At 37.3% G+C, this 13823-nt stretch overlaps 1 protein-coding gene across 1 annotated transcript; it reads right to left on the bottom strand.

Moving 5' to 3' along the window:
* Nucleotides 1-1028: 1028 nt before the first annotated feature.
* LOC148308659 (uncharacterized) lies at nucleotides 1029-11979 on the bottom strand. The gene is made up of 2 exons (XM_088261387.1): nucleotides 11089-11979; nucleotides 1029-1118 (listed from the first exon to the last, which is right to left on the bottom strand). The coding sequence occupies exons 1-2, from the start codon at nucleotides 11977-11979 to the stop codon at nucleotides 1029-1031; spliced, it is 981 nt and encodes a 326-aa protein (XP_088117513.1).
* Between the last annotated feature and the right edge of the window lie 1844 nt (nucleotides 11980-13823).

Genomic DNA, 13823 nt, shown 5'->3' with positions numbered 1-13823 from the left:
AGTATTTGTTTTTACATAAATTTTTCTAGTTTGAAATTGGCTTTATACCATATTGTATACACACGCTCAGACTATGCCTGTTTTATTAATAGTTTATGTTTGAAATATATATGAACGAATGTAATGAACATTTGAAAAGTGAAATGCAAAAAAATATATATTAATTCCTCCAATAAAAAATAAATATTTCAAAGCCCGTACAATTTATTATACATAAATAAAAGTACATAATATTATTATCTCATACATATGAATGTGGATGATATCGCCCCATGTGAACGGATCCTAAAGGAGAAGGAAGGGGCCGAAAGTAGACAGCAAATTATTATTTCTCCCCCCCCTCAACGTCGAAAAATCCTGGCGATCTCTTACCCGTCGTTGACGATAAATATCGGCAGAGGGGCGCTAGATCAAAAAAGTTTGGGACCAGTAATCTAATACATATACTTATGCATGTTTGTTATATTGTCAGCTTGCAACGCTATGCCACTTTGTGGATTAAGTGCGATCGGCAATTGATTACATTTTACATGGCTTTCTTAATCATGGTTTCCTAACGATATATCGAGAATTTCAATACTTGCAACGCTATGCCACTTTGTGCATAAAGTGTCATCGGCAATTGATTACATTTTACATGGCTTTCTTAATCATGGTTTCCTAACGATATATCGAGAATTATTATAATGTGTTTAGATTCAACAAATAAAACTATATTTAACGATAATAGATAAAATAGAAAAATGTTATAAACGTAGAGAAATAAATTTAATAGATAAAATCCTTCATAGGCTACCGATAGAACATCACTCGATCAATAAACATGGCCCAAAATTGTATGTACTTCTGGTAATCTGTACGTAATAATTACATTTAACATCTATTCCACGATTAAACGTTTTAAACCAACAATAATATTGGTAAACGTATGTGTGTTATATTTCGTTCTAAATCCAATGTCGGTGTACTAAACAAAAGTGAACTTGATGAAATTAAATGCGAATGGAATAATAATACACGCAAGTAGGCTAAACATCAAAGGATATCCTAATAGGGTCATCAGCTTCCCTGCCGCTGTCACCCTGGACATTAGAACATAATGGTGGATTGTACTTGCCCTGCGAACAAATCATTTTACAAAATAGCGTTAATTGAAGCACAATAGTAAATAATTTAGAATGAATAAAAATGCGTAAAAACATAACAATTTACAGGATTATGAATTTATGGAATTATACTTAAGCGTGTGCCATCGTTAAAATTTGTAAGGAGATCAATCCTGTCCTCCAAATTCTTGAATCTAGGAGTAGGAAAATTGTAGAAATTGCCTGTGCTTTCGGGGTACTAGTATGAGCTTGTGCTGGCTACGATCTCTTAAGATTGCCAAGTTATAGGAATACCGATTTATTATCACATCAAACACATGCCTTATTGGATAGTTTATATAATACATATATGCTATGTATATGTTGAATGTTTAATTTTTATCCACAGCTTCGTAAGATTGAATTGAACAATTCCAGCAAATAATCGTGCAACCGCACCTGTTCACACAAACTTATTTAGGCATAAGTATGTAGTTTGTTATTTTAAGATCGTTCGAAAATTTTCCACTCGAAAAATTAAAATATGCGATATATTCAAGTGTCGTACTTGAATATATCATGTATTATCTTTTCGAAATGTGGATGAAAATTTTGCCTGTCAGAAGTCGACCCCCTTATTGACTTCTGGATTCCTTAATTTTTTGGTTTTTGAGATCCCGAATATTGACCTTTAAATTATTTGTTTTATATATTATTATTGATTGAGTTTTCTCAGAAAAGGCCAGCACTGGCTCGATATTTTAGTTGATGCATATTGCATTCCGTTCAAATTTTAAGTTTATAATGTAAGCACATGAACGACACTGGAAATGAGAATCAAACGATATTTCGTGGCTCGTGGCAGCAAGATACGGGGCAAGGCCAAAACAAAATGTTATCGCTTGGGGTTAATGAATCCCGTTTGACACAATGTATCCCAAGACTCAAATGATTTCATTATGCGATGATTTCCTACACTTGTGCAGATGACCTCTCGATCATGTATATGTCAAATGCAAGTAACTTATCATTTGCAAATGAAACCATGTTATAACAATTATTATTGTATTATATAACTTGCATAACAATATTACATAATATATGGCGATAAATTATCATTATTATTTTTTCATTATGAAAGCTCTTCGAATCTACGTATTCCTACCAACAATCTTTTTCAAGCGTGAACCATATTAAAACCAAACTGAGACATCGTCTTATCGATGAGAACCTGGAAACCTGCTAAAAAGAACGACATACAAACTGACTTGATAAAAGATATTTGATATTTTTTTAAAGGAGATGCAATGACATTATCGCAATAAGTAGTGTTCTTATGGATGCCTCACTATCAAAAGTTGTTTTTTTTTTTTATTAATGAATAAAATCCTTATTAGTATTAGAATTGCAAACTGATTTGGTTCTCAATTTTTTTTTTCGTTGTAATGTGTATATTTTATATCTTCGACTAGTAAGTTTGCCGACCACTTTACCACTTTGCTCCTCTATACCACTTTGTGGATGAAGTGCTATCTGCAATTGATTGATTTTTGCATGTTTCCTAACAACATGTCGTGAATTCTTATAATATGTCGCTCACTCCTTTCAAGAACGTCATAAATAAAAAAACTAGATTTTTCAGGAGAATGTTTTTAAAGTTTAAAAATATAATACAATTTATAAAAGTAAACATCAAGCCACTTATTGAACTTTTTACTGTGCAATAGATCTTTTTAGGTTAGACCAGAAGGTTTTTTCTCCATTTGAAAAAAACTAGTTTATTTTTAAAAAAATAATTAAACAATACTTTTCTTCAAAATGCAAAAACTACACTATCTGCCCTGTAGCGGGTAAATATTAAGTTAAAAATATGCCTCTTTTGGTGGGATATAGTACATTTTACTGGCATTCCGAAAACATGCACAAGTAAAAATTGACGATTTTTGATTTATGACGTTCTTGAAAGGAGTGAGCGATGTATGCAATGGATGCACAAAGACAAACAAAATTGTGTTTTCGATTATAAAATCGATTTTCTCTTTGCGATGAGCAAAACCCCGGAAAATCGTTATAAACCGGGATACTGACAGATGTCAAAAGATCTTCTGTCCTCCTTTTTGGACTGAGTATTCAGCATTTTGTGGTCCATGGTGTATATAGCCTTTAGGCACGAGTCGATGACTATAGAAGATCTCAGATTTAGCATAACAAAAAGGTTCGGTTTTTTTCACATACTTATTGGCTCCCTATTTGACACTGTGATATTCAAATTTACCATGTAAATGGCTAGAAAAAAAATGCACCTGGTCCCGTATAAAATGTTACAATCCCTTTATATTCTTTGAGAGCGCTTCACCGAAGCTTTGGCGTAATTATTTAGTCTGGCGCGGTCCTGGGTAGGAAGTAGGTATATTTAGCCATGCATATTGTGCTAGTTCCTAGAATATACCATTATCTTTTTTTTAATTGGCGCGCATACACACTGTAGACGTAGGTACCGCAGGGGCGGGCGCCAATATTTTAATAAGTAAATATCATTTTCCTCCGCCTCCGTAGTGTAATGGTCAGCACGCTCTGCTACCGTTCTGTAGGTCCCGGGTTCGATTCCCAAGGGGGGTAAAATAAATATAAGTGATTTTTTCACTGTTATATTTATTCAATATTACCCTGGACTGGTACCTGAAGCGGAGGGCTGATCACCTTTCCTTCATGCGTAAACGATCAAGATTACACTGCGTTTATATGACGCAGTGCCCTATGCACCATTGAGGTGCGGATAAGGGTTTTATTATTATTATTATTATGAAATATAATTTTCCTAGGCACAACAATTTTAATTTAAAGCGATTGATATCTACCAAAAATAGTTGAAGCGAAAACCAAATTAGGGTTTTTTTAAAAACAAAAAAACGCCTTGATTTTTTGGTATGTATTTTATAAAAATAATAAAAAGAAACTAAACTTACACCTTAAATTGAGTTCTTCATTCTTACCCCAAATCCGTACAGAGCATTTTTACATACGTTTTTTTTCTTCAAACAATCGGAAGAACTCCACCAATTGACTTTTTTACTCGCCTCAGTCGTTTACATTGACAGAGAGGACTTGGAGAGCATGCTCTCGATGTTCGTTTCCATTCGTTTACTTCGTTTCCATTTTATCCATCAAAAATGGTAACAAAATAGTTCTCGCATGGTTACATAATCTCTGTGTCTAGAGGAGAGTTATGCTTAAACTGACCATTTATTTTTGTCCTCAAAACGGGACATCTACCAATTTTTACGGAAAAGTATGTATATTCAAGAAAACACGTATTTTTTCATAATTTTTATGTATTAATAAAAAGAAAAAGAATGTTGATAAAGAAAATAAGAGGAATAAATATGAAAAAATCATATAACTGGATAGGCTATCTAAAAACGGGACGGTCCCGTTCAAAACGCATCTCCTCATACATTAACGCATCTCCTCATACATACCCGCTGATTATTTCGTCTCCCGACCTGACCACTTTCAATGATTTGATTTTTGCAAGTTTTTCTCGGCCATCCTCTGCTCCTTTTTCCAACTACATTCGCTTCATAAATTTGTTTTACCATTCTTTCCTCACTCATTCGTTCCACATGTCCAAACAATGTTCCACATGCTCCATGTAAATCCCCCTATAACGTTGAGATAGGTACCACGTAATCGGAATAAACTTTATAAGGGGCAACTGTTTTAAATTGTATTTTAACATCTTAAACAGCAGGAATGACTGAAATGAGTCTTTTAAAATTAAAATAGAATTTAAAACCTCTTACCCCTCTATAACGTTCCCTCCGATAACGCGGTACCTATGTCAACGTTATAGGGGGTTACTGCATATCTCTTTTACGCATGTTTATCTTTTCTTTTCCATTTGACCTTACTGAGCCACAGCGACGCGTGGCCAGGTACAGCAAGTATATGTTTCATGCACATACATACTAGGGTACAACTTAGCCTAATGTTTGCTAATGAGCATAAGGTGAATTCCAATGCTGTTGTTTGAACATAATGTGTTCGATTGCATCTGTAATTAATATTTGTTTAAGTTTTTTTTTAAATATTGCATCATCTTTTACTATACAAATTAAAGTTTCATTTATACGTGTAAAACAATTTTATTTGATAAAAAAATTGTAATAGATAAAACAGTACTCGGACACTTTTGCCTGGCATTTCGTTTTTTTTTTCTGTCGTCAGTCGTCAAACCAGATAAAAGTATTTACTAAAATATCAATTTTATGTCCGCGTTGTACAAACATAGTATTCTGTTGTGATAAAACATGATTATCGTCTATAGTAAATATGGCTCGCCATATTCCACGCTATTTTGAAATGTTTCTGTTATCTATAATTAGACTTCGTACTCGGATCCACATGATACTAAACACAAATCATACTTGTACTTTGTGACCATCCAATCACGCAACATAATATAACATTAATTAATTAGCAGCAATATTTGTTCATTTAACATTCAAATTATTAAAAAACCCAATGATTCATTTCCATTTCCTCGGTACATATACCCGAAGCTAGGCACTATAAAAATGCTCGATCTCTTTCTCAGAAGGCACGCATTGTTTTGTCTCGTTCTATTCCGTTGTTTTGTATGCGCAGTGAAAGGGTAAGGAAAAAACCTTTTTTCATCAAGCTTAGAGTGCCTACCAGCAAAGCCGATCGAAAATAGAATCGTAGGTATGCATATACAAATAAAATAGGTAGATATTTTAGTTCATAACTTGGTCACATTCCAGGCGGCGTTTTTATGGCGTTGTGCGTTGGCCATATATAGGCTGTTTTTAAAATGTATTACGAAATATTTATATAATTGTTGCTCCAAATATACAAAAGAAATATTGTCATAAGGCTTAATTTTTTTTCGTTTGTTTTTTTGCTAGAAGTCCTAAATTTTACAACATTTTGAGTGTGTCCAAATACTTGTTCACAAAGTCTGGATTATCTCCAATTACAGGAGTTTTCATATTGTTTTTTGATATCTCATCAAAGATGAAGAAGAATATGGAAGTCTGGGCAATTACGGGGCTGACGACCAGTGAAGTTCTAGTGATTCAAGAACAAGGTTTCTATATTGGTTCATATATACGGAACTTCCAAGAATTTGAGTAGTGTGGTTGTCAATAATGGGTAGAATTGGTGAATGTTACACGTGTGTAAAGTGATCACTTAAACCAGCCAATGACGGTCGTCAGCCCCGTACCGCAAGACTGTAACAGTGATCACTATTTATGTATCAATAAACATACAGTGCTTGTACGCATAAGTAAATAATTACGACATTTAATTAAATTCGTTTTAAATAAAAAATAAACCAAACCAGATTGTGGGGATGTAAAGTTTAAATTTTAAGGTCTCGGTTAAATCAAACACCGTTGTATCCTTTCCACCTACCCCATGTGTAATGCGGCGTCAAAGTATTAGTTACTTAAACTGTCCTGAAGTATGGCCGTACAAAGTCGTCCAAACAAAACTTTATTCAAAGACGTATGGGTGTACATGTACGGTCGCGATTATATCCAAAGCTTGGTGACATTTATTTTTACAATGCTACTGCCACTGCCATTTGTGGTTGTGTACTCACTTCCCAGATACAGTTTTGTTAGTAAAAACTCACTCCCGAACAGGTTAATTTTGCTATTCTATCCAACACGCCTTACTATTCCTTTCAAATTAATTTGAAAAATAAAGTATTTTAAAAAACATAATAAATAGTAATAGTAATATTTACACAATAATTCATTATATATAAGATTTTATGTCCAAGCAATTGATTATAAACAGAAAATGGGGTCTAAACCTTGACCCAACTTTTTGTGATTTTTTTATTATTTGATTTATGTGATTTAGTGTGCATTAAGTTGTATTGTGATTTAGAATTTCGACTGCCTTCATAGTGTATTGGTAAGCGTATTTGGCTACCGTGCTGGTCCCCGGTTCGATTCAAGTGATTTTTATCCAATATTTTTTTTTATATCACCCCGGACTGATTCAAGTAGTGCAGGACTTAAGTCCAGGAATAAATATTGAATATTTCATATTGAATAAATATTGAAAGTAAAAAATCACCAATTTTTATTTTAAGGAGGCGGACAACATCAATGAAACTGAAATTTGAACATGCTGTATATGGCGGGGTTTGAGTAAACAAGGAACTTATACCGATGCTAGTAATGCTATCTGCCCGACAGCGATTCGTGTCGCTCAGCGCCCTCCCTTCGTTTGACGGTGCGGATAGGTACTATGTGTATCGTGATTACGCATGCGCTATGCAAATATTTTAGGAATGGGAACAACACAGTATTTCATCGATATTAACTGTGTATCCTAACTCTTCCTGTTTTCGAAAGTCAGCTGTTAGTTGTCATTGTACGCAAAAGTTGTTCGACAACGGTCCATTTATTGATATAATGAAATGTTGTTTAAACCTAGCCACTTTTAATTTTAATTTTACTTGATAAATAGTGGTATATGCCAAGTAATTATATTTTGATTCTTAAAATGGATAGGTTTTACCACAAAGTGACTGCCGAATCAATAAATGAAACCTAAATCTTGTTGAGATAATTGTATGATCATAAATATATTACTTATTATATGTTGCCTTTTTTGATTCTTAGCCCATTATTCGACATAAAAATAAAATGTAGAATACAGAAAATATCAAATACACACGATACTTGCACGATAATATACTTAAATTGATAAAATAATAACAGATGATAGAAGACACGTGGCGTAGTAGCGAGACTTATTTATTTATTTACTGTATTACGTTATGCTACATAATCTCTTTTGAAGAGAATCATATCTCCTCTTTACACGGACGAATGATAGTCAAATCTTCATGGCTGGCAGTCCAGTTTATACTTGATTCCCGGTGCTAGCAAAATTCCATATCTTAGTTCATATTTAGTTGCGTTATACCTTTCATTCCATTTACGCTGTGAGATCGTCATCGCCAGCAGCGCCAGATTTAGAGGGATCTAGAGACTGCGGCCGGTCACTTACTGAAATAGACCTGGAATATACACATTAACGAATCAATAAGAGCATTTTACTTTCACTTCCCTTATAACCTTTGCCTGGACGCATGTGTCCTGTGAATTTAAGGTATGTCCGGTGCTGATCGCCAGTTCTCATTATTAGTAAGAAACTAATTTTTGACCATGTACAAATTTAATTTGAATTCTGACGAAACACATTTTACAAATAAATTTGTCAAAAAGTGAAGCTGTTCTATATGGAAAAAAAACTAAAAAATGCAGTTTTATTATTTAAGGCACTTATCATCTTCATGGATCTTTCGAATCGAATCGACATCTTTAAATAAGAAATTAACAAGGCAAGATTTAAAATTATGTGTATAAAAAATCTCTTTGTGCGCAATGATTAATAATTTTCTAATTTAACCTTCATCTGCACCCAGTGCGGATAGGGTAATGCTGCAGTGTCACGTTGACTGTAAATTATGTGAAAGTAAGGTGATCAATCCTGCACTTATCATAATATAAAAATGTTTTGGAAAGATGGAATGCCGATCAAGTTAACATGACGGAGTGATTATTAATACCCGTCTATTACCAGAATCCAATAATAAATTGGTGCTCTTATTAATTTTCAATTTGGACATCGATTACATAGTTAATATCGATATCGATGTACGCGGCGGCAGCTGTACATCTCTAAGACGGTGGGCATGCGCATTTGGTATAAAATTAGTACTCATATTTCTCACTGAAGGTAATGGCGCTGGCTGTAGATAGTGCGAATGCGCAGTTGGTTTGCCGCCTTCAATTTTTCAATTCAAATAATGCTTTTCACAAATAATGTAAGTAGGTTTAATCAATATTTAATATGATATTATTAATGTAGATCCAATAGTTTATTTTACATTTTTCTTAGTAAGTCAGTTAATTATTATAAGTGTTGTTTTTCTTCTTCTATTTGTATCTTCTCTTATGTCCTTTACTTATTGTTATTACAATGTATTTTGAAGGATAACATGAGGTGGGGATATTGTTGTGAATGACAATCAAGCATCACAGTGTAATGCATACACTGATAAGCATGAGAAAAACACTGACATGCATGCACATTAGGTGGGTAGATTTTTTTTGCGAATTTAACCCACCCGCGTATTAGTTTTTTAAAAATATGTATCCAAATATACTAATTGAATGTATCCCCGTAAGTAAAACAATTGCCCCACCCAGATGGGAAGTGAAATGGTTTGACCCCTCATGTCTCTCTTTCCAACTCCAGAGGATTCCCGCGCCCCGGAAGGCCGCTGATGACCATTCACCGACAATACTCAGCGGAACTTCGGGATGCCGGACTGACCTGGGAGGAAGCCAAGGAGATGGCGCGTGACAGAGTGACTTGGAGATGTCTAGTGTTGGCCATATGCTTCACTTAGGGAGCGAACATGGAAAAAGAAGAAGATAAACTTAGTTGTAACAATGGTTCCGGATACCAGAGCCACATACGGGAGCCGGGCCCGAGAAGAATCGTCAAAGATGGAAAGAAGACAAATACTAACATCTTAAGATTATTTAAGTTACCCAAGCTTAATTTTCAAACTACCGCCTTCTTCTTCTTCTTCTTTCCATGTTCGCTCCCTAGGTGGAGCATATGGCCAACACGAGTCGTCTCCAAGTCACTCTGTCACGCGCCATCTCCTTGGCTTCCTCCCAGGTCAGTCCGGCGTCTCGAAGTTCCGCTGAGTATAGTCGGTGAATGGTCGTCAGCAGCCTTCCGGGGCGTTGGAATCCTCGGGGTTGGAAGAAGAAACATGAGAGGTTGATGCCCTCAGGTGGCATTCTAAGGACATGTCCCAACCATGTCCACCTTCTTCTCTTCAGGACTTCCAGTATGAGGGGCTGTTGAGTTCTTCTCCTCACATCGTCATTCCTGACGAAGTCATATCACTTTATACTTAGTATTCGCCTCAGGCATCTATTTTCAAAACTTGCTAGTTTCTTGCTTTGAGCTTTGGTGAGGTGCCACGACTCACATCCGTATAGCAACACTGTTAGGATGCAGGCGTTAAAGAGACGACACTTGGTTTTTGTCGAGTAAAGCGGTGAGTCCCGGACATTGCTCATTTTATTGAATATATAGCTCCTGCCGTTCCGAGCCGTACATTCAGTTCCTTCTGGACACTACCATCCTCCACCATGAGTGTTCCAAGGTATCTGAAGGTGTCGACTCGAACGAGCGCTCGTCCCTCACAAGTAAGATGTTGATCTCGGTCCAGACAGGCTGAGTTGCACATGACATTGGTCTTTTTGGCATTCACTCTTAGGCCTAACCGAGCGGAGTTTATTTGGAGGGAGTCAATTATATCTTGCAGGGCTCCGATCGATGTATCTATTAGAACTGCATCTTCCGCATATTCTAAATCGCATAATTTCTGAGCAGGACTCACTGCAATTCCTCGATCCGGTGGGATTGACATTCGTAGGATGAAGTCAAACATGATGATGAAGAGAAATGGGGCTAGTACATAGCCTTGCTTCACCCCAGTAGAGACCTCAAATGGTTCACTGCACACATCATCTATTCTAACGCAGCATTCGCTGTTAGTGTGAAGCGCCCTGATAATGGCCACAATTTTGACAGGAACTCCATATGCTTCTATGATATTCCAAAGAGAAGACCTATGCGGGCTGTCGAAAGCTTTTTCGTAGTCTACAAAACAGCAGTCAAGGGCGCAGTTCCATTCGTTACTTTGCTGTAACAGGCATCGTAAGTTATGTATATGGTCAGCGCACGCCCTGCCTGGTAGAAAGCCCGCTTGGTTCTCTCTGAGGACTCGCATTATTGGTTTTTGGATTCTTGCCAGTATTATTTGTGCCAGAATTTTTCCAGGAACGCTTAAAAGAGTAATGCCACGGTAGTTATCACACAACAGCGGATCACCCTTTTTGTGGAGGGCTACAACTTCCCCGTTTACCCAATCCTTCGGGCACCTCTCCTCTTCCCATACCTTTGAAAGTAGGTGATACAGGGGGTCGAGGAGAGCGTCCATGCCACTCTTGACGTATTCCGTATGTATTTCGTCGACACCAGGCGCCTTTCCGTTTTTCAGCTTTTTAATAGCTGATATAATTTCGGTATTCGTTGGAGTGCTTTGCGAAATATCGTATGCTCGCGGAATGTTCAGTTGGGCAGAAACTGAGGGCACATCGAGGGGGTCTAAAGGGGGTGGACGATTTAGCACGCGGCAGAAGTGATCTCTCCATATGCTTTTCACGCAATCGGGCTCAGACTCGATTTGACCGCTAGGGCCACGAACTGGGCCTGCGGTCGAGAGCCGCTTACCACAGATTTGATGCGTAATCTTAAAAAGCTTAGAAGTATCACCTCTACGGGCTGCTTGTTCGGCTGCTGCTATTTTTGTGTCCAGGGAACGGCGTTTATCCCGCCTTGCGGATCTTTTGACAGCCAGGTGCTTCCATTTATATTGCGCTCGGAGACTTTCGAGCTTACCCTGGTCAGTTTCCGCATCTTTTAGGAGTTTTATGTTGGCCCTTTCTTCTATCAATCCCCACGTTTCGTCCGACATCCATTTGGGTCGATTTGACGGCTTCATTCCAAGAACCCTTTGAGCTGACGTAACTATGGCTGTTTTAATGTTATGCCATGTGCTTTCGACAGGGTCATTATCATCGGAATGTTGCTGCTCGAGTCCCTCCCTGACGGCGATATCATAGTTAAGCCAGGACATTGTCTCCTTGAACTTATCAATGTTGACCTGACTCCTCTTCTTTGGCTTGGCAGTGCGATTTAATTTCAGCCATTTTTTACGCGCAACTTTCAAAACCACAAATAGCTCTGTAACCATACTCCAATGCTATGCCCCCACAGAAGATGCCGACGATCACGTTAAAGATGCTTTTTACGACTCTCTGCACTCCGCAATATCCTCGGTCCCGAAAAGGGACCGCGTCATTGTAATGGGAGACCTTAACGCAAGAGTCGGCACCAACGTAGCACTCGGTCCAACAGTGATGGGTAGCCACGGCCTCGGTTACATTAACGATAACGGTGAGCGGCTCATCGAACTCGCAACCTTAAATGAGCTCTTAATAGGTGGTACAATTTTTCCTCACAAAAACATCCGCAAGTATACTTGGACTTCTCCCGATGGCAATACAAAAACGCAGATTGACCATTTTCTTTACACTGCAGCCCATCGTAGAGAACTCCTAGACGTCCGCACATACAGAGGCGCCGATATCTATAGTGATCATGAGCTACTCGCAGGCAAACTGCCGCCTACATAAATAATTATTAGGACAGAATCACAAGTTACATTACTGCTTATCTTAATTAAAATATTGGATAGCTTTTAAGAGGAGAATATTTACCATGCATCGTTTTGCTGCACATTCGTCTGAGAGAACGCATTTTGACTGCATTCAGTCTACTTTCAGTATACCAGGATACAGACAGTTAATTTGTTTTTTTTTATTGGACTTTTTATTGGAATAGAGAATAGCGCCATGTATATTATATTTGTGTGGAATAAGTAGTCCGATATTCATGTTTAGTGATAATTCGCTATCACCACCTGCCAAATTGAAGTTTCAGATATAAAAGGGAATAAAGCGAAAGGTGGGTAGTGTGTAGTACCTCGTTTTCATAGTACATAATTCTTTCAGAACTAGAAATACTTAGGGTGGAACACACCGGATCCAAACTGTCCAACTCCAAGAGCCAGTGTATGCTAAACTTTTTGTCTCGTGGCACACAAACAATTTTTGGCGCTGAGATCCAAATGACTTTTATTTTACACGGGAGTTGGGTATTTATTATTTACCTTGCTTATGTACAAGGTTTATAAAGCAATTAGTAAATCTTTGTTTCTTTTACCTTAAAGCATGTTTTATTTTAAAGTGTGTTGGAAACGGGAGGGATAAGTGTGGGCCAATCAGGAACTTCTCAGCATTTGCTTATTTCTGGGAGAAAACCACCTTAAACTCCTCAGAAGAAGCCGGACTATTGAGTGTCGTCAACAGGCCTTCTGTTCCACTGGAAGAGGGTTCGGTATCTTGTGTCCTAGCTTGGTTTATTGTAGCAATGTCCTTCACTATTTTTAAGTCGGATAGGTCCTCACCCAGGCTCTTGCGACGCGCCTCCAGCTGTTGTCTTTGAAAGCTGAAAGGGGGTAGATCTAAATGTCTAAGTAACACTTGCCATCACTTCATGGGTAGCCAAAGACAATATAGGAAACCTTTCCATTTTCAGAAACAAATACTAACTAACTAACCACCATGCCGCTAAACCGCAGGGATAGGCAGAAAGAATACAACGTCTGTGCATCTCATACATACGCGCCGACTCCTGACCTGACCACGCCCAAGTATTTAAAATACTTGAATATGCCAAGCTTGCCATATTTTTAATCTTTCGTAGATGACATAATTTTGGTAATTATTTCAAATGATACTACAATTGAGAATTGTAAAACAAATTTATGAGGCGAATAAAGTTGGAAAAAGGAGCTGAAGAAAACCTGGCACGGTCAAGTACGTCAAATACTTGATAGCGGTCAGGTCAGGAGTCAAATAATCATCGGGTATGTATGAGGAGATGCATGAATGCGGAAGAAGCGAAGAATGTTTGCATAAACCATCATGTCGGACTACGGAAGGGCGGCAAAAGAGGATAAAAGTGAAGTCCCAG

This window comes from Brachycentrus maculatus, unplaced genomic scaffold (assembly GCF_059751285.1).
Source record: "Brachycentrus maculatus isolate JH-2025_06_01 unplaced genomic scaffold, ASM5975128v1 h1tg000153l, whole genome shotgun sequence".
NCBI classification, from domain to species: domain Eukaryota; kingdom Metazoa; phylum Arthropoda; class Insecta; order Trichoptera; family Brachycentridae; genus Brachycentrus; species Brachycentrus maculatus.
Note: the sequence above shows the minus strand (reverse complement) of the source record. Positions and strands in the feature narration are given on the sequence as shown.

What these genes read in the sequence shown, in the direction of transcription:
- LOC148308659 (XM_088261387.1), bottom strand. Translation starts at nt 11,979, where the DNA reads ATGGTTACAGAGCTATTTGTGGTTTTGAAAGTTGCGCGTAAAAAATGG. An exon ending in AGAGGTGCCCGAAGGATTGG is followed by an intron (nt 1,119 to 11,088) that starts GTAAACGGGGAA and finishes ATTTGTTCGCAG; the next exon opens with GGCAAGTACAATCCACCATT.